This window comes from Cheilinus undulatus, linkage group 13 (assembly GCF_018320785.1).
Source record: "Cheilinus undulatus linkage group 13, ASM1832078v1, whole genome shotgun sequence".
Taxonomy (NCBI): Eukaryota; Metazoa; Chordata; class Actinopteri; order Labriformes; family Labridae; genus Cheilinus; species Cheilinus undulatus.
The window spans coordinates 30,957,300-30,978,486 of NC_054877.1; the positions used below are offsets into that span (position 1 = coordinate 30,957,300).

The 21,187-nt window shown below is 38.7% G+C and overlaps 2 protein-coding genes across 2 annotated transcripts in view; one reads left to right on the forward strand and one right to left on the reverse strand.

Moving 5' to 3' along the window:
* Positions 1-908: 908 nt before the first annotated feature.
* Positions 909-15,983, reverse strand: nmnat3 (nicotinamide nucleotide adenylyltransferase 3). Its single transcript, XM_041803311.1, has 5 exons — positions 15,917-15,983; positions 12,690-12,827; positions 7,536-7,719; positions 5,330-5,412; positions 909-1,823 (listed from the first exon to the last, which is right to left on the reverse strand). The coding sequence occupies exons 2-5, from the start codon at positions 12,799-12,801 to the stop codon at positions 1,408-1,410; spliced, it is 795 nt and encodes a 264-aa protein (XP_041659245.1). The 5' UTR covers positions 12,802-12,827; positions 15,917-15,983; the 3' UTR covers positions 909-1,407.
* A 3,368-nt stretch (positions 15,984-19,351) lies between these two features.
* clstn2a (calsyntenin 2a) overlaps positions 19,352-21,187 on the forward strand; it is a 261,648-nt gene continuing 259,812 nt past the window's right edge. The window contains exon 1 of the mRNA XM_041803309.1: positions 19,352-19,466. Within this exon, the coding sequence (XP_041659243.1) occupies positions 19,394-19,466 (73 nt within the window). The 5' untranslated portion in view covers positions 19,352-19,393. The remainder of the gene's footprint in view (positions 19,467-21,187) is intronic.

The following is a 21,187-nucleotide window of genomic DNA, read 5'->3' on the forward strand; positions in this document are numbered from 1 at the left end:
CCGAGTGCAGAACTGGCTTCCAAAGCCTCAATTTGAATGAAACCAGCTTTAATCCGATTTACTGCTGGGTCTCATTCTTTTTAGAGGGGAACGCCACTCGCACCTCCCACTTCCCTCCCACTGGTTGACACCACGTAACCCACTCAATCCCCTCCACACAATGTATGTTGGGAACATGCGGCATGCACACATAACGTGGAAAACACTTGAGTGGTTGTGTGTCTAACTGTGTGTGGGATTAGGGTGAACACACTTCCATTATGAATTAACGGAGCCGAACCTACACGGAGCTCCACGTGTGACATGTTCATCTAGGCCCTGTTGTGTAAAAAGAGCCTGTTTTAATCATGGTAAAACCAGGGTAAGAGTAACGATTCAGGGCCCTCTATTAAACTATCAACCAGCCTTTGAATAAAAGAGAACAAAAGCAGAATCACCTGAGCCTGAAATGATCCAACTGCAACAATTAAATAAAGCATAAAGGCCCTGTCACATCTTTTGTTTTGCAGAGAGAACTCAATTAATTTGATAATCTCTCTTTTTGGGCCGGCTGCAGCCAGCACACCGTCTCAATCCTTCTACAGATTGAACACAAAGACACACATATATGCAAAGCATCTATCAAAGGATGCCAGTTAGTATCACTCACAGACGCTTCCAGCCACTGGCCTCAGTGAGAAAACACTTCCTGTAGCCGAGCAACTGTCAGGATTACTTTAAATCCTTTGGTGGAAATGTGCAGACGCTGTGTGTGGGTGATAATGGTGAAACTGAAAAGATTTAGCTGTCAGGAGGCTGCAGAGTATAAACACAAACAAAGAATTTAAAAACAGGAATTAGTTTTCTACAATTAAAAATGCAAACAGTGGGCATTTTTGTAGATCAAAATGGAATCAGTGCAAATAAACAAAGAAACACTGGGATATTTAATATACATTAAGAGCTCATTAACACTTACAGCAAACAAAAGAACTTAAAAGGTCACCGTCAAAATTAATGACTTTTTGCAGCTTCAAGGGGGAAAAACACCAATCAGACATAAACACCGTAAATATACTGGATTTTATTTCAAATGATCACTCTGCATTGATGTGTAATGTGTAAAAATAATGAGTATGACTTCTGCAAAAATTTTCTTTCACATGCTGGCAAAAAGATGAGGCTCAGGATGTGCACTCTTGATGTGTATAATTTCAAATGATGACTGCACAGTGTAGATGTTTCTACATGAAAACAGGTGGAAAAACATTTTGGCAAATCACTGTGTCTTTGTAGATGTTTGCAGCTTGTGCATTTTTTTAATCACTTTGCAGTCTGAACTTAACAGAGCTTCAAGTCCCAGAAGAGAGGCACTGATCTGTGGGTAATTTCACACTTTCAGGCTTCTCTTGATCAGTCTTCCATGTATCAGTCATCCAAACTCTTCACTGGCTTTTTTGCCTGTTTGGTGAGCGGCCTCAGCACCGTGCCCTCGTTCTTCCTCTCGCTGTCCTCTGTGTAGAGATCGTGTTGGTGAATATATTCAATTACAGAGTCCGGGATCAGATACTTCACGCTCTGACCGCGTCTCAAAGCACGCCGCACCTCAGTGGCGCTTGTTTCGTTCCTCACCCACTCCCTCACCAGGAAGATGTTTTGACCGTGCCGGGAAAGCGTGTCCGACTCGTGCACGGCTTGCTCAGGCTGAAGACCCCCTCGACTGACGCAGACGAGACCGAAACGTCCAGCTACTTCCTCCACATGCTCGTCCTGCCAAAGGCCAGGAACCTTAAAGGTGTCGAGGAAATCAGCTCCGCAGAGGAGTTTCAGCTGGGGGCTGACGTCTGAGGGAAGAAGAAGAGGAAAAGGAAGGATGTGTACTACTTTACTGGGATTTCTTTAAATTTGTCACCACTGAAAGGATACCACACAGTGAAATAAGTAAGAAGCAGGTAATATCTCATCATTTTGAAGTCTATAGCTGAGAAAAAGTTGTTATGCAGTGAACTTCTGCCTCACTGAAGTTATTTGGATTTTTAAAAGTACCAATCATGAATCATTTTTTAGAACTGTAGTTGAGTCACACATAAAACAAAAACAAAACAAAGAGTTTGCTTTATCTCAGACACCTGAAACCTTTGTATTTATCTTCAAAATACATTTTATTCTCAGATGATTTTACATATAAAGTAGTATTCAGTAATGTGTTAGCTAAAAGTGGCATAATACTCTTGTTGTAGTACTTTTGAAAACATGGAAACAGTCCGAGGGTGTTTGGCAGCTGGCAGGTTCACAGTCAGGCAAAAAAAGCCAATGCAAGAGTGCCCTCTCTAATGTGGAAAATCAAAACACAGGAGACACTGGTGATGTGATAATTAGGGAAAGAGTGAGTGAACATATTATGTCTGAAGCAGGAAACAGAGAAAAATGACTTACTAGTTTTAAATTTTACTGAACTTTTTTATATTCGTGGTGCTTCCTGCTAAAGTAAATCACAGCAGCACCTATTAGCTCAGCTTTTCTGGTAAAAACAAACTCTAACTCTGGAGACCTATCAGACCAACTCTGTAAACAAGTGTTATTTTTGTGCCAAGTCTTTGCTAACAGTGTATGAAAACTCTTTTGTTATTGTTCAAAAAGAAAGACAACAGGAATGTGTCTGAACTCCCTTAAAACAGCAGTGCTTATGAAAGGAGGAGGGCTTGAGAAAAAAAATAATTTCAGTCAAAAATTATCCAGGTCCAGGCACTCCAGGTGGTTTCAACAATGTAAAAGACCTTCAGTTCATATAGGGCTGTAGAGATTAAAATTGGTGTTCAATCAATTAAAGGCAGGGGCGGAGCCAAACGTATTAAATCCAGGACTGGGGTGCAGGTGGCCTAGTGGTTTAAGGCACCACCCTATATATGCGGTCGGCCTGGGTTCGAATCAAGCCTGCGGCACTTTCCTGCATGTCTCTTCACTTTACTATTCTATCCACTGTCTTCTACTAGCATTAAAGGCATAAAAAGCTGAAAAATATCTTAAAAAAAAAAAAGAGAGAAAGATCTGGTGCCCAAACAAAGAACAGTCCAGGGGGGCGCTACCTAAGAGAACTTACACTTAGCAGACAGTTGTATTTATGATTCTTACGCAATTTTAAAGAAAAATCTAAACGTAAAATGTCGACAAGTGGGCAAAAAATAATGCTGTTTGACCTAAAAAGTACTTTTTCACTAACACACATTTTTATCTTGATGTAACTGCTAAAAGTGTCATTATCACTCTAAAATCATGATGCACCATGTTATCTAAAGTTCACTTTTTAAGTTACTTTTCAACTCAAATTTGCTTTCTGCAGAGGAAGTGTATTGTTTATTTATTTCAAGTAATTCAGGCCTTATTTTTTGCTTTTTCATCATGAAAAAAAAAGTTTATCTGGACCTGTGTGATTAACATAGAACTGGGCAATATTGACAAAAAATACAGTTCTGTGCAAAACTTTAAGACAGGTTTGGACCAAAAATAGAGGCTAAAGTATGGTGAAGATGAGGTGAAAAGCCACTGGGGGGCACCATTGAGCGAGAAGGAAGATTGACACAAGCCCAGTCTTGTTCTGGATGTCCTCGCATACCAGGGGCACAGGAAAATAACCTGTTGAAAGAATAACAAAGCCAACACCTTTAGGGTGTAGTAAGGCCAAGCAGGCACGGCTGTGGGTACTGTCTGGGTAGGCAGAAGCGTTGACACATGTCCCTGGCCATGCTGTGGATGTCCCAAGAGCCTGAAAACCTCTGGTCATCTCCAGCATATTACCAGGGGGAAAAGGCCCTGACATAACAAATGCTTTCGAACTTGACTTTTCTAAGCAACACCCATTTGTCGGCATGTGTCAGGCTTGTCTCCGGCAGGTACAGATTTATTCCAGGACACACTGGTGGACTAAAATCACTTTTTACATTTTTCAAACCATATAGAGTGCCTGGACCTGGATCAGTTATACCAGTGTTTTTGGTCTGAAATCTCCCCCTCTCATTTTTGATGGCCTAATTAGTGGAACAAACAATTAAAACTTACTGAGAATCTTAAAAAATGTTCCTTAACATGGATTTGCTACCTTTCAGTTACACAACCACAGAGTTCAACCACGCTGTAAACTACAACCACACACATGAATACATAGGATTAAACACACAAAGTCTTAGAAGTTTTAAAACTAACCCTAATACTCTTCAACTGTTGTTAGTCAGAACAACAAAGCAGTTGTGGGCTTTCATTTAGCTTGTGTTAAGCAGAGGCACATTATACAAGATCAATGCAAAGCCTCAAACACAGCTTTTAAAGATATGAATAAGTTTAAAACCTGCTTGATCAAGCATGTTCACTCAAAATATACCATTATAATGTCTGCTAATCTTATAAAGGGTCACAACAATGAATCCCTGAAGTTTTTTTTAGCACCTTAAACCTAAATTTAGCATGCCAACATGCTACTTTTAAATGACAACATGTTGATGGTCTGCTGGTTTACTGTTACCAAAAACAGTGGGTAATTGGCTCTCACTCTGTTAAAACTTAATAATTGTGAAAAGTCAAACTTTGATCAGCTGGTGGTGCAGAAGAAAATGTTCAACAAAGGCCCTTGGATTCATCCTTTTGGGACAATGACAGGGCATATTATGCTTCTTGGTAATCAATATATTTATAATTATATCTCCTGACTCTAGCCATCACTCAGTGACTCTGTGGCAGAATCCCTTCAACATGCCTTCATCACTTCCTGTCTGAATTATTCCATTACAGCTTTGTCTGGGGTATACCTAGCAAAACCCTGGACAGGTTCCAGCGCAGAACTCAGCTGCCAAGGTTTTCAAACACACAAAGCCTTGGCAGCATATCACTCCCACCCTCATGCACCTTCAATGGCTCCTACTGAAGTCCCCCATTACAAACAAAATCCTCTCAACTACCTATCTCTGCATGATCTTGCCCTCCAGTACCTGTCAGACCTTCACCACCCTCATACTCTATCCCAGAACCTCCAGTCCCCAGCTGTTGGTCTGTTCTCCATTCTCCACACCAACCTGTTGACTTTTGCTGGGGATAGTGTGGAGGCCCTAACCTCTGGAACTCTCTCCTGGTGCATTCTGGTGCAACATCCTTGGACATGCTCAAAAAACTCAACTATCATTATTATAATTACTGGAACAACAAGTAAAACCAACAAGCCAAAGCTGCCATGCAAAATGAGAAAAGAAAACAGTGTCAAAACAACCACAAAAAACTGATCAAAATTAGAAAAAAAGAGAGCAGGAAGTGATAAAAGTATTTATGAACTGATCCTAAACTCTGAACAGTGAGAGATTCTTACTTGATAGTGAAGTGGGATTTCTATTGAAGCTGTCTTGTTCCTTGTTGCATTCATACTCTTTCAGAACCCGGCCATAATGATACCTGCCACAAACAGAAAATATGAGAAATAAAGGTTGAAATTCATCTCTATGACTTTATACAACAACAACAACAACAACAACAACAACAAAAAAAGTTCTTTATTACTTATAAAAGCTCCTGTAAAGAACTTTGGGTTGGTGTTGACTTTGTTACTCCCTATGGACAAAGTGTTTGTGCCTCAGACATACTAGCGCATCTCAAAAAATTAAAATGTCATGTAAAAGTTCATTTTTTTCAGTAATTTAATCCAGAAAGTTAAACTTTCATGTATTCAAGATCTGTATCTCTTACAAGAAGAAACATGTCAAGTTTTTTGTTTTAATCTTGATGATAATGGCTTACAGCTAACAAAATTAAAAAAAAAACAAAAACAAACCTACTATCTAAAAATATTAGAATATCGTGGAAAAGACCTATTTCCAAAGGTTTCTGGAGCCCAGTCCCTCATTCTGGGTCAGTGCACACAACAATCATCGGGAAGACTGCTGACTTGATGATTTTCCAGAAGACCATTATTCTCACCCTCCACAAGGAGGGAAAGCCACTGCTGAAAGGACAGGCTGTTCCCTGAGGCTGTATCAAAGAATATTCATGGAAAGTCCACTAGAAGGGAAAGGTGTGGTAAGAAAAGATGCACAAGCAAGAGGGATGAGCTCAGGCTTCAGAGGACTGTCAAACAAAGCAGAAGGAGTCTGTGGCTCAAGACCCACCACACACAGAAATGTCCAGGAAATTGGCTACAGTTCACCATTTTCAGTTTCCACAGTCAGTGATAGTTTGAGGTGCCATGTCATCTGCTGCTGTTGGTCCACTGTGCTTTATCAAGTCCACAGTCAACGCAGTCAGCCATCTACCAGGAGATGTTTTCATCTGCTGAGAAGCTTTATGGAGATACTGATTTCCTTTTCCAGGAGGACTTAGCACCTGCCCACAGGGAAGCCAAAACTACCAGAAACCGGTTGGCTGACCATGGTGTTACTGAGTTTGATTGGCCAGCCAACTGGCCTGACCTGAACCCCATAGAGAATCTCTGAAGAAATGTCAAGAGGAAGATAAAAGACACCAGACTCAACAATACGGATGAGCTGAACCCATACTATTTCACTGCAAAAACTCAGAATCTATTTATGATATTATAGACTGTAGATGGTGAAATCTGGTGCTGTTTGTATTTGTCTGTACATTATTTTCATGTGTTGCTTGGCTGATATGTAAAAAACATCATGTCATTAAAGCTTTACCTAAATGATCTAAGAGAGTTACATACCCATGAGCAACGTAGGAACATGTAAGAGACATGAATGAAAAGTTCCCTGTTTCCATGTTAAGCTTCTTAAAGATGTGTGAGTTCATTTGTGTGTGCGTATTATGTAGTGGGGTGACATGGCCTCAGCACAACAAGCTGTTTCATGCCTTGATCAGCACCCATGTTGCACAAACGTGCGTGCTGGGTGGGGGGTGCACTCATGAGGGACTTTGTTAGCAGTGTGGAGAGGAAGGAAGGAGGAACAGAATGAAAGAAATTAAATGAACCTACAGAAAGAGACCTTTATAAAATAAGAATAAAATATCAGACTACATACAGTGTGTATGGGTCCACTGAAAGATTGTTCCCTTAGGCCATACCTTTAATAAAAACCAATCTGAAAATACATTTCCTATTGCTGCACAGTGAGCTTTTCCAATATCAAGATGTTTATTTATAATTCAGATCAACTCTGCCGCCTCTTCAGCCCTCACATTCATGTTGCCCAGACAGCTTTTACATTGGCCAATAAATTTTGCAGCTTGTGCCCCTGATTTCACCTCATGAAAAACCCAGACCTGACGTGGGTCCAGCCTGGTCTGGCAGCCCAGAGCTTGTAATTGAGACTCAGGGAGGGCGCCTGGCAACACTCTTAAATAATCGGTTGAAGTTGGCACGCCGTGGGCTGGTGGAAGAGCAGCCAAGGAGAACACATCTCCCAGCACCACTGCTGCTGTGGTAAAACTGGGACGCATCAGAGGAGAATAAATATTCCTCTTAAAGACTTACTTTATCCTTAAGTTCCCCACATGTTCACTTATGATCAACCTAATAGCTTAAAAGAAGCAGCTTGAACTTTGATGTTAAGAGTGTGTACCTCATGGTGACCACAGTCTCTGTCCAGTCCAGCTGTTGGCTCTCCCATTCATCAACTGTGACCCAGTTAGAGCTCTGCAGCGCCAGCTTTGCCATTGCAATTCTGTGCTTAGCCAGTACCAGGCCTTGCTTTCCATAACCGTCACTCACTGGAGACACGATGCCACCCACCACCTGGTACCGGCCTGAGGGGAGAGAGGATCAAAACAGCTTTTCTGGGTCATGTCAGATGATACAGAAATGGAATATAAATCAGCAGATAGAGTCATCGCAGAGAGATCCTGGTATTCATTTCATCAGTGCTACTCCAGATCAAACATTTCAGGACACCTGCTTAAAATCACTAAGAAAGGTGCTAAAAAACAGCAGAACTACCTACAGTGCCTGTTAAATGTATTCATCCCACTGGATGTTTTTATTGATTTTATAAATCAATCACGGTCAATATGATTAGTTTTTTTTTATACAAAAAACAATTACAAAACCCCTGTTTAATGTCATACTGAGAACAGATTTCTACAATGTAATGCCAATTTAATTCATATATGTGATGTAAAATAAGTAACTGCATAAATATTCGCCCTCTTTAAGTCAATATTTAGTAGATGCACCTTAATTTTACTCCTTTCTTTCTTTCTTCCTTGCAAAACTGCTCAAACTGTCAGGTTGCAAAGAAGAAAGGGTGTGAACAGCCTTTTTCAAGTCAAGCCACAAATTCTGTATTGGCTTGAAGTCTGGGCTTTACTCAGCAACTCCAGAACATTAACCTTGTTGTCTATAAACAATTTCTGTGTAGCTTTAGCTGAGTACTTTGGATCATTGTTTTGCTTGAAGGTAACTCGTTATAGGCTGTATGAGCTATGGTGTAGAAACTGATTTAGTCAACGCATAAGACAACAACATTAAACAGATTTGCATTTTTTTAGTAGATTCCAGAAGTAAATATCAACCAGTCAATCAATATGATTTGTATAGCACTTTGTGTACATCCAAAAATATAGTTTAAAAGGCTTTACAAAAATAAAAATAACAATAATAATAATAATAATCAGCAGCCCTCACAAAACTGCCCCCAATTCATACAGGGTTAAAACAAAATTTCTCTCACAAAGACAAGACTAAAACACTTACAACCCAGAGAATGACAAACTTAGGAAACTCTAGCATGACTTTGTGATGAGGAACCACAGGATTAAGTGTTTAAATTAATAGAAAACAATTTACCAAAAAACGTGAAGGGAATAAATAAATAATATCAAGACACTTCAGGAACACCGAGAACAAAGTACATTAAGATTAAGAGCTGCTTTCATAAATCCAATAAAAATACACTTGAAAAAGTTAACTATTTTATATATATATATGTATATATATATATATATATATATATATATATATATATATACATATATATATATATATAATCCACTGATATACAAGACAGCCTGAAAAAAAAGAACTTAAATACGATTTTTAAACCCACGGAGAGAATCCAAAACAATGCAGAATAAGATTATAAAAGAATCAATAAAAGCAAATAAATAATAAATAACATGCCCTAAAATTTGTCACACTCAGGCAAAAGCCAGACTAAAAAGTGGGTGCTACTTGTGTTCTGCATTCATGTTCACTACGGCAGACTCTAACTTCTAATAAGCAGATCTATGTGTAGTTATAGCGCAAACATTCAGCAACAGGTAGAGTTAAATCTAAATTTCTAATCTCGCTGGAATCAGTAAGCTGCCGTGTTATAGGTGAGAGGTTAAAGAGAAACTCTAAGAGCATTATTTATGTTCCTGCTCTGTTCATGTATTCATAAAGCACCTTATAGAGAGCTGACTCAGGAGAGGAATAGCTCTGAAGGTATAATGATGTCGTTATGAACATGTGACCAGGCCAGGTCTCTCATTACCAGCAGCTTTAGAAGCAAAAGAGCTGTTTTTTTTCTGTATGTTGGAAGCCTGCATCTGCTGACACGGTTGTTGCATGGGACTGTGCGAATGAAGGGTGAATGAGCTTTTTATTCATACTTCACAGGAAGTGTAGGTCGAGCCTTTTTAGCATCAGCAATTGTGGGCTGAAAGGAGGTTAGACCTCCAAGGAGCATATCAAGAACAGAAAGGCCTGATCCCAATCTCCACCCTAAAGCCTGAGCACTGAACCCTCACAGACTTTAATGGCATAAGGAGTGTAGTGTGTGAGTGTATAGCTAAATCTAAAGTCTGCAGACCGGTGGACTTAGAGGCATGTCCGTGATAAGTGTGGAGTGTTTAGGGCTGTCTCTGATGAAGACTTTTCAACAGCTAATAGAGCATCTTCCATAAGTCCACATATTTGCAGACTTCCCTGTGGAGTTAACCAGGGTTTATTGCAACCTTGGTGGCATAAGGGGCAGGACCATCCAGCCTTCAACTAAATGTAAATGTTCATATGTTTAAACCGAATCAAATTAAGTTAGGAAAAAATGCATTTACATGGACCTAATGGAAAACTAAACTTAGCTTAATTGACCAGCATAGTTCAGAGGGCTTTATGGTTATTTATAGAACAGCTGGAGATTTTTTTCAGCCAAATGTTCCAAAAGTATTGATCGTTACTGGTAAGCTTTTCCTGACTTGTGACAGTGTTCTAAAAAAGTGCAGTAATAAAAGAAATACAAATAAATACTGAGAGATGGCTTTTTCTTATTATTTAATCAAGCCTTCTGTTTCCAGGCAACCTGTGATGTCATGATAGCGTGTCCATTAACTGTCATTGCATCTTTTTATATCAAGCTTTTGCAGACTTAAACACTTGCAGATTTGACTTGATGCTGTCTGCCTGTGAGGGCTCATTTTTTAGGCTTTAGGGTGGTGGCTGAGGGCCTTTTAGTCCATGGGGTTTGACATTTACATTACATCACATGTTGCCCAGAAACAAGTTGCATCATTCATTAAAAGCCTTGTCTATCAGGAGAAAAAAAAAACTGGCTAAAAAACACCCAACAGAAAATGTCATCATCATTTATCTCTGTAAACCCACACATTTTGCACATGTGGTACTCCAGAATGTAAAATGCACATGAATCTCATTTAAGGAGCATGAATGTCCTCTTTAAATTATTTGAGCCATAGAAAAGGATTTTTTTCTTTCCTTCCCAAACTGGCAGATAATTATCTGGTCTCTTGTTGATCTTTGGCTGGCCCTGATTGGTTGCTGACACCAAGAAACAATAGAAGAAACTGGAGCATCGTGACTGACCGGCGGCGGCACACAAGCTGGGAGTTGTTGTTTTTCTCTTCTGGTGTCAAACAGAGAACTGGTAGCAACACTGTTTTGTTTTCCATTGTGAAAAACAAAATAAAAAGTCAGAACATCCTGGATTAAGTAATGTGGATTTGTAGTATCAAATCTCTGAATAAATAATGTTTTGAAGGGGATATAAACACCATGAGTCATGAGTAAATAGTCAAAAGAGTACGCTTCTAATAACAATTTACTCCATAGAGATCCATCTCCTGAGATATTGTAACAACTGCATGTGCTACCGCTTAGGATTGTCTGCGATCCAGCAGGGCTTGGAGGGTTAACCAAACTACCAAATGTACAAAAGACATCAATATTAACTTTTACAGACGTTTACCAAAAACACAGGAAACTTATCTGCAAAGGGACCAAACCAAAATCAAAGTGATCAACTATATTTTCATTTGCATTTTTCCCCATCACACCCATGCTTGTTCTGCGTAAATTACATTTTTTTTTGTTTAAACTAGGAGGCACAGATGCATCAGTTTAACATCCACAACATGAGAGAATAAATTAAAACATCAGTATTGGCCATCATCTGAATTATTTTAAAGATCGGTATCCCATTGGCCCTCCTCTTACAGTCGATGTATCTCTAGTTCAAACTTTACTGAATACAACTTTAATGAACAGTATTTGTTAACATTTAGATGGCAAATAGAAAATAAGATTTCTTAGCATCATCAAATTAGCAATAAATTCTTTGTTAATCTTAACAAAAAAGTTTGGAGAAACGGAGAATAACAGAAGTGCCTGGAATTGTTAAATCTGCGTCAAAGCCCTCACTGACATGATGATTAAACATTGGGGCAACATTTAGGACTCACAAATTTAGAGGCTGAGAATTTGGAAGTTGGGAAATCGGCCCATGTAACACAAAGCGCGCTCGCTCTCAGCAATCTGTAATGTGCTCAAGTATGTTTGACCCCTAAAGTCCAATTTGTTTGACCAGTGTGGATGCTCTGTGCCATGCTCAAAAAACATGTACTTCCCTGGCTCTGGCATGGATCAAAGAGGTGTCCTTGGCATTGTGCAATTACTTACACACCTTCACAAGCTTGGGTCCAAAATGCGGACAGACCGTTCCTTTTGACAATCCTTTATAATAACCATGTCTGACGCAAAAGACTCAAAATAAGTCATAAAGTGAGTAAAGTTTCTGTCGTGTCGTCTGTGTATTTCTTCACTGTGCAGCCTCTGGGGCTGTGTCTCTTGTAAACTGGGTGTGTGATATTATGACGATATGAGCAAGCACTAGAAGGGCATGCCAGCTGGGGGTGTGGGAAGGTGGGGCAGTCATGCTTTAGCACGACACAGGGGAACAGGCCCCAGTGTGAGAGCGCTCTAAGGTAACTCTAGTGTACACATTTGAGATGTGTTCATGGTAGCCTGTCATGTTTAAATGTTGGATAATTCTCTTTTAAACATCTATTTTTAACCAGCTCCTGAGATAAATATCTGCATTTTTTATTTACTTCAATTTAAACTTTCTTCTGCTGCTTCTCTCTTAATTTGTTTGTTTAGCGCCGCATAGATCAGAGAGAATATGTTTATCACTGTGGTGGATGAAAGCAGCAGAGCCAACAGTGATTCTGTAGACTATAAAATAAAAACAATGAGCTAGAGTTAAAAAAAAAAAAAAAGCCCTAAAGAGCATCAGAGCTGGGTCATGATGCTTTGTGGCTTAATCACTCTCTCTCTCACTCCTCACACTGTCATTTGATGCCCTGTTAATTAAAAGAATTTTATATGGTGAGCATTAAGGAGGAGCTTTTAGAGAAGCAGATTTGACCCTGCAGGGCATCAGTAAAGTCAACTGAGACACAGAAAGAAAGCACACACAGTGCCTGTGAAGTGTGGATCTGACCTGTGCTGTGCATGTGGTCTCTGGCCAGCTCAAACAGCCTCATGTGCTGGTTGGTGATGGGATTAAAGGAGCCGCAGGCTAGCAGGACCAGTGGTACACGGCAGGAGGCCATCTTGGTTTTACTCAGCTGTTTAAAACCTTAAAGGAAAACACATGAAAGAGTTTTTAACATTGTCAAGTCAGAAAAAGATAGAATGAATAAAGGGAGATGAGCCTCCTCTACCAGAACTTTCTACAGGATGTGTTAACTTTTTATAAATCTGAAAGTCAGCCTGTGCTTATAAATAATTCTGCCAATGTTATTCTTGGTTGCATTTACCAAAGCAAACTATTTGTCACATGGTTGTAGTTTTTATTTTCAGTGTTTGAGCACAGCATTAGTAAAGATTGCCCCACGGCTCGCTGTTCTCAACCCATTTATCAATGAGACACCAACAGCAGTTAGAAACAAGAGCAAGAATAAATATTGAGGTGTTTTGGCTGAGTCAAACACCAGAGGAGGGGAAACACTGCAGTGTTATTATGTTTTCATGTGTACCTGTATGAGTCTGGATAAGTCTCTGTTAAAAGGAGTTGTAAATAATTTAATGGCAAATTTGAACAAGTAGTTTTATTCTAAACAGCACAGCGTAATGATTTAATCATGCCTTGACAATATTATTCATGCACAGCACTGTGCAAAAAATAAGGTCATCACCTGCTTTGTTTGAGAAAAAGGTTTATTGATCATCCATATCTTAACTCAGTCGCTTTATTAAGGTATAACCAGAAAATATAGGATGTACAAACACAAACAACAGCACAATTTTCAGAACAACAAAGGCTTCAGGAACACAAAGTTAGTTTTTAGTGTGACCTCCCCTTGCACTTAGCACATCTGAAACTCTTTAAGGTTGTTTCTTTCATGTTTGGTTATATTACACCAGGCTTCTATCACCTCTACCCAGGGGTCTTCTTTTTATGTAGGTTAGATTTCTATGTTTAGGTGACTCCATACTGCCTCTAAGGCTGTCAAAATTTTCAACTTTGATACTTTCAATTTTACAAATTTCAAATGATAAATTTGCTCCTGTTTTCATGATTGACAGTAGCGGGTAAAAACCTGTAATGCTTAAAAAACTTGCTTAAGAGAGAAATGAATTAATCTTTCAACACTATAAGGAAACTTCTGCACACTGTCCAGCAGGGATGGAAATTAACTTTTTCCCCCCTACAGGCCACAATGGCTATTTGATTCAAAAATCTACCAGCCACTTTTTTTTTTTTTTTTTAACCAGCCACTTTATTTAACAAACAGCATAATGTAATGAGGGGTAGTATAAGAGGTGAGGCTTATAGCATTCAAGTCATAGGCATTTTAAGAAATGGAAATGTTTCAACTATGCTGGCATGCTCTCTCTCATTGACAAACAGAAAAAAAGTTTTTTGTTATTTTGAGGCTGATTAGATTTTCTTTTGCATCCAGGTCAAATGCAGATTGCAACTAAACCTCAGCTTAGAGGCAAGATAGCTAATTTATTATGAGCTTATCTTTCGTTCTTCTCTTTGCTTCACATGTCAAAGCACTTTGTAAACCCTTGTTTTTACTAGTGCTATACAATTAAAGTTACCAGATGAGTTGTCACCATCATAAAGTTTATGATGAAAAGAGTGAGCGTTATGTTGTTTTACATAATAATGTCATTTCCACATGTTTAAAGACAGCTGGATGTTTTTAGAACTATACTTAAGCATGTGAAGGGCAAAGTCAGCAAGAGAACAGATGTACTATTTTCAAGTTTCTTGCAGTAAAATTAACTATAGGCAGGGCTCTTTAGTCAGTAAGCATTTAGATCTGCTTGATTCTGCTCATAAAGGGAGTAGGAATAAGCAGAGTGCAGAGATTCAGTTCATGCTGTTTACTAGCACAAAATCACTTGGTTGCATTACTTTTATTGACCTGCCCCTAGTGGCTGGTAGGTAGTTAAAATTCACCTGAAACTGCTCAAAAATACCCATATTTGGCAGGGGCCAGGTGCTAATTTCCCATCCTGTAGTATAGCTTGTTCTTTAGTGTTTTCTTGAAATTTTTGATGAATGGAATGGAATGATGAAAGACACAATTAAGTTACCATACTGGGCACCTTGAACTTCTGTTTTGTTTCTCTAATATTGAAACAGTTATAGATATTTGATTTTGACTAGTGTTCATATAAGTTCATATCTCTGGTGGCATGATAACCCTAACTGCCTCTGTAATATTCACATCTGGACACTGTTGAAGCTTTTTTTTTTTATCCTAATAAGATCTCACTGCATTAGCAGCTTTGCCTTGGGTTGCTGTCATGATGAAAAAAGCCACTCTCAGTCAGATGCTTTCCAGAAATTATGACAACAAAACCACTGCTAAAGCAAAAAAAATCTAATATAGTGGCATATGACTTATGCACTGTACTGTATTAGAGCTATGTCATGTTTACAAACGGGTTCTCAGAATCTCTGTACCTTAATACTTTACGAATTTGTTTATGTGCTGTGTCTGTATTGCTTTCTCTCTATTTTACAGCCCCTTTAAGCATGTATTTATATAATGATTTCATTATTTATTATAGTGATGTGTCAGTTTATTTTTTAGTAAATATACAACTGAAAGACTATTCAGAGGTGTTCTAATGGATTTCAAATCAAACCAGCTTATCTTCTTATGTCTTTAAATAATTAAGCTATAAATAAACTAACTTTATTTGGAAAAAAACAAAAAAACAACCCAGGGCCTATTTCTTCAACCTCGTGTAACACATGGCCATTAAGTGTTGGATGTGTAAAGGACGTTCTGTCTTTCATTTTCTAATCATCAGCTAACTGAATATACTTTATTAGTTCAAACAAATGCATCACTACTGTCCTATCACTGAGCGCCTACTGAGTGCGCGAGACTCTGTTGCCTTACCCCGTTCAGAAATCGGCTCACGCGCCTCATACAGTCACAGGTTAAACAAATGAAATGCATATGAGTTCTAACGACATTTTAGTGAAAGGACGGCATAAAAATCCCATTAATTTAATGTTAACGACGCATTGACATTGAGCAGGTAGCTAACATTAATTAGCATGGCAGAGTCGACTACGTTCAAACCGACAAAACACGAATTCGTGAGACTGCTTGAAAATTAATAGTGTTACATTTGAACTGCGTTATTATACAACACAACTCGTTTTAAAATAGGAATTAGGCTTTATTTCATTACCTTCTCTTCACATTGTTGCTATTTGGTGAGTGTGTCACATTGTTAACATTCCCCTGTTCTGAGACGCTCAAAGGTTCCGCCTAAAAACTGCTCAATCGCGTTCTCTAGTGGACAAGGCTTGTTTTTAGGAAAGTGGTGGAGCTCTCCGTGGTGCTGAAATCCATCAGTGACTGGCAAAACTCTGTAACCACCGAAAGTAATGATGTCAAAAATTGGTGTCATGCTTTTGCTGCTTGCTGGAGACATTTTATACTGACTTTTAATCTCCCACTTTCTCGTGCCTCGGTTGCAGGGAGCAGTTTCTTCCTAACAAAAAAACCCGCTATAATCAGAAGCTGACCTTTATAGAAGTGAAGCATCAAACACCTACACGCTCCAGGTAACCTTTCATTCCAGTGTTGTTAACTGCTTGTCAGAGGAAAAGGAAAAGTGTTGTCGATCACTAATTGACTGTATGTAGCACAGCAGGCAGCAGACAAAGAAATGGGTGTACAGCAGATTTGTTTTCCAATAACCACTTTGATGCAGAGAGACAATAATAACTTAGAATGAATGTGATGGTTCCAGGAAGTGCTGTGACATTTCACAGATGAAAGACTGTATTCATGAGACAGTAGAATAAACTCTGTCCAGCAAACATAGTTATTGCTATGGGATGCAGTTGCATACACAGGCAGAAAGTCTGATAATGTGAGGATGTAAAGCTTTAGTATAGCACTTTATAAAACAGTAAAAATGCCCCAAAAATATAACAACACATATATAGCTACATATTTATAGCTTTGTATTTATACTGTGCATAATTTTCAAGGCACATTTGAGCCAAAAATTGAGGCTGAAGTGAGACCTAGATGTGGCGAGTAAGCGGTCAGAGGGCACCATTGGGCGGGTCAAAGTATTGACACAACCCAATCATGCTCCGGATGTCCTATCTATCTATCTATCTATCTATCTATCTATCTATCTATCTATCTATCTATCTATCTATCTATCTTCAGTGGCTGATTAGGAACCATAGACAAGCCTACATGTCTTTGGACTATTTTTTTTATATGACAGCTCAGTCTGATCATGTATGTATTATCCTCAATATTGTTCGTATGTAATGTGCCTCTAGAGTGATAGAAACACATAATTTCCCCATGATAAAATAGCAGGTGTATTGCTGTTTAAGAGTTTTAAATAATCTAGTAAACTGTTCATTTTCAGTTAGTTGATTAATTTGAGAGTGACATTTTTAGGTGCTGATGGAAACCACGGTTAACAGCCCTTCTTCATCACTTATTCATTATACCTTTCATTATCTTTTAAAACCTGGCTCATGAATGGTTCATTTATTTATTCTCAACACCATTTTAAAATTTTCACCATTACTTGTTGTTTGTTATATTTAGAAGATTTACTTAGGGATGTTGTGAGTAATACACGTGTCTTTTAATTTCTTGCGCTGTGTTTACAAACTGTATTCTTCTACTCAAATCAAGCTCCCAAAAGGTTAACAAACTTTTATAGAATTTGAATATAGTTGATTAAAATTTCTTTCAGATTAATTCTTGGCAGGAGTTAATACAGCAGTGAGTCCAGTACCCTAATAAACATGTCTATTTATTAAAAAAGATGAATAATTTAGAAGTCATAAAACTTTTGAATTCTTTATCAGTAATGAACTGTTTGGAGAATATAGATGCTGGAAAGAGAAAGGCAAAAAAACCCCACTGGTTTACTCTACATGAGCTGTAACAAATATGTAATGTTTCAGTGATTCCTGTATAAAGTGAAAGCTTTTTGTCCCCAATTCTCTTAATGGTTGCTCAACTCACCATTTTTCCTGTGTCAGAGCTCTGCTTTAACTTAGCTGCTACTACCCATGGAGACAGCCAATTGGGAGTATGTGTGTTTGTGTGTAAGTGACTGCGTGTGCATGTAAATGTAGTCCTGAATGTTTTTGTCTGCATGTGTGCATGTGCGTGCTTTATCTTTGTTATCCTCTTAACTCACTTGAGGTCTGCCCTCTATCTCTCTCTAATCCCTGAACGCACACCCACACCCAGCAGAAGACGAAGCACAGGGGAATAATTGAAGAACATACGGCCTTTAGAGAAAACCAGTGATTCTGCCACAGGGTGAAAACTGAAAGCCTCAAATCTGTGAGGGGGAGGATGGCTGCGCTGTTCGTATTCTCCTTAGGAAGATACAGCTAAATAAATAAATATGATAAACAGCTTTGTGTAGCAGCTGCTTCATTTGATTATTAGAGCTATAAGAATTTGAAGAAATCTGTTGTTGATGTAGCTACCCAATTAGTGACATTTCTTTTAAAATGTTTCAAAATAGCTAACAGATTTAAAGGAAATTTATGATGGTATCGGTGAACAAAATTTTAAAAAATGCCTGTGGATTGCTGACGACTCTGTATACAGCCAGCAGTTGAGCATAAAAAATGGTACTCTGATCTTATATCTTTCAGTATCATAACACTAAAAAAAGCAAATATTAGTCTAATTAAAATTAGACTAATATGCTTGTTAATTATTCAGACTTCCATGTCATCTTTGCTTCTGACATAAATGACTAAATTACTTTATTCAATCTCTTCAGGCCATTTGAATTCTAACGTTAGTGAAGAATTTATGAACAGCTGATGGCTGTAATGGTCATAGAGACAATTCAGTAGTAAACATGGTATATATATTGGCAAACACCAACACAGGGAAACCTTTTCTATGTTTTAAGTTATGTTTCTCCTGTTATTTTGATAGTATGACTCACTCAGTGCTTCATTTTGAGATATTTTGTAAGCTGCTGGTGTCCCAATTTGGTTGCCATAGCTTGGGGTTTATAGAAATGATTAAATGAATACAGTTGTATTTCTGTTGAGGAATTCGGTGAGTAACCATTTCCTGGGGTGTCAAAATCAATCTTTTCCCACTTTACACCAAAGCTATCAACACAGTCATGCCCAACTTAAACAGACCCCCTCCCTCTCTCTCAAATACTTGCTGTCTCGCTCTGAGAAATTAAACAGATATGTCAAACTTGCCACATGACACTGGATTTACGACCTCAAAAAGTTATTTCAAACTTCAGAATAAAAGTCTCCAAGCTGACACGTTTTGGAGAAAATCCGGTTTCAAGCACCATTAGTCAGTAGAGAGATGTGACACCTTTTTAGAAATACTCAAAATAAGGTCTTTATGCGACTCTGTTTAAATTCAGCCCTCATTTGGTATCTTTTATTCCAAGTTACTCAACATTACCGGTCTAATTTCCTTTATACTGAAAACCTTCACCGGAAACAGTGTTTTATTGACGCTGTTTAAACGTCACCGTTTCTCTCTCTCTGCTTACTGTACCAACTGACAGTCGCTCTACCCCTCGCGCGTTCGGGCAGTTGGAAACATCCTCGCGCCGGGGAGGAGATCCAGGATTTCTGAAGAGGAGAAGACGGGGAGACATCACCCACTCAGCTCGACCACCATGGAGACACTCGGGGTCCCTTTTTTGCTGTTTTGGCTCATGTGGAGCCACTCCTGCGCTGTCGGCGGAAAAGGTAGGAACATAAAACGAAAAAAAGACTGAATTAAAAAAAAAACTTGGCATTGTCAACGACATGCTTGACTGCGTTATCGTGCTTGAGTTGTACAAGTTAGCAAGGAGAGCACCAACGGTCCGTCTAAAAACTTGGTCGCCAGCTAGGTTATTTTTGACAGTTAAGCTTATTTTTTTATTGGCTTTTTATGTTTGTTATGTCATTGTATGTGTCTTGTAAAATTATTGAGTGTTTAGTCAAAGTTGGGGTAATGGCGGACAGCGCTATCAACAGGACAGGTAAACAGTTTGAAGGGATGTTAGCTTCTCTCGTTGTAGGGTGTGGAGAGAAACAAATGTTGACTTAAATAACGGCAATAATGGGAAAAGTCTGCCAATTAATCATTTGCAGCATCAACTTATTGATGTGGCATTTTTTTGCTTTAGTCTACAGAATGGTAAAGTGGTGAAATACACTAATTACCTACCGATAAGTAGAACTTTAACGGCTCTTGGTCCGTCTTGCATATTGAAACCTAAATATATTAAATGTAGATAATAAGGTAGACAACACCAGTCATTTAACTGACTTCCTGAGGTTACACAGTGACACAAAAGTTAAAAAATACCACCTATTTCCTTAAATGCTCTAAAGTCGTATATGAAAGACTTGTTCTGCTCTACTAATAAGAAACATGAAGATGTTCAATTTATGATATTAGGGAGCAATAACTTTGAATTTTCCCCAGATGGTAGGTGTTTTATTTAACACATCAAATAAATGATTACTTAACTTACAGCTCTAATGAAAGACCCAACTTCACATTCTTTATAAGAATTTCCATATCAGGAGGTGAGCATTAATTTTACCTCTCTCATCTCTGGTACATCTCATGTCTTCAGGGTAGCTGTTTGACCCATCAGTTAATTAATACTGTAAAGCCAGGCTTAATTAATTGTATAAGGGGTAGTGTTTCATCAGATTGGTTGGTTGACCAATGATGTGATGAATGATTTCTTTTAATGGTAAAATGAAAAGCAGTTGTGGAGGGCATCTATGGTCAGTGTATTTTTTTCAGTCTCATCCTCACCCTGTGATACCCTTGTATCTCTCTCTCTGACTCTCAGGGATACACACAGCGTTGACTTGTGCTGCCTATGAAGGGCAGCGGCGGTTTACAGTGGTATTAATTGGGTCTCTGGAGTGAAAGTGCTAGGCTGACTGGCTGTCTGCGCTCAACCAAACATTATCATTTTTTTCCCTGTTTATAAGAGGCATTCATTTGGCTGTGAGCCATTGGGAAGGCTAACTAGCTTTGGACTAAATTCAAAGAGAAGTTGTTTTCTGTGGAGACTTTAATGACTCATCTAGTTGTCAAAGGTGAATGTGATGTGTCAACCAGGTTTGCATAATATGGAGGTCTTACATTATGCAGCTGAGCATCTTATGAATTGGCTTAATCTGTTTGGACCTGTTAAGAAACAGTGCGGTTCCCTTAGATTTGATAAGTCTTGGTATTGTTATGAATAGGTTTTTTTTCCGTTTAAAAGGAACAGATCAAGGCCACTGTACTGGATGAGTGTTTGCATGCTGCAGGAGAGACAGAGAGCGAGCTTTTCTCTCTCCCTCACTCTGTGTAGATATTTCCAAGCAGTACAAGCTCAGCAGAATACAACATACAGTACATGAGACAAAGGCTTGCTGCAGAACACCTTTACATTAGAAAAGACCAGAGCAGACGA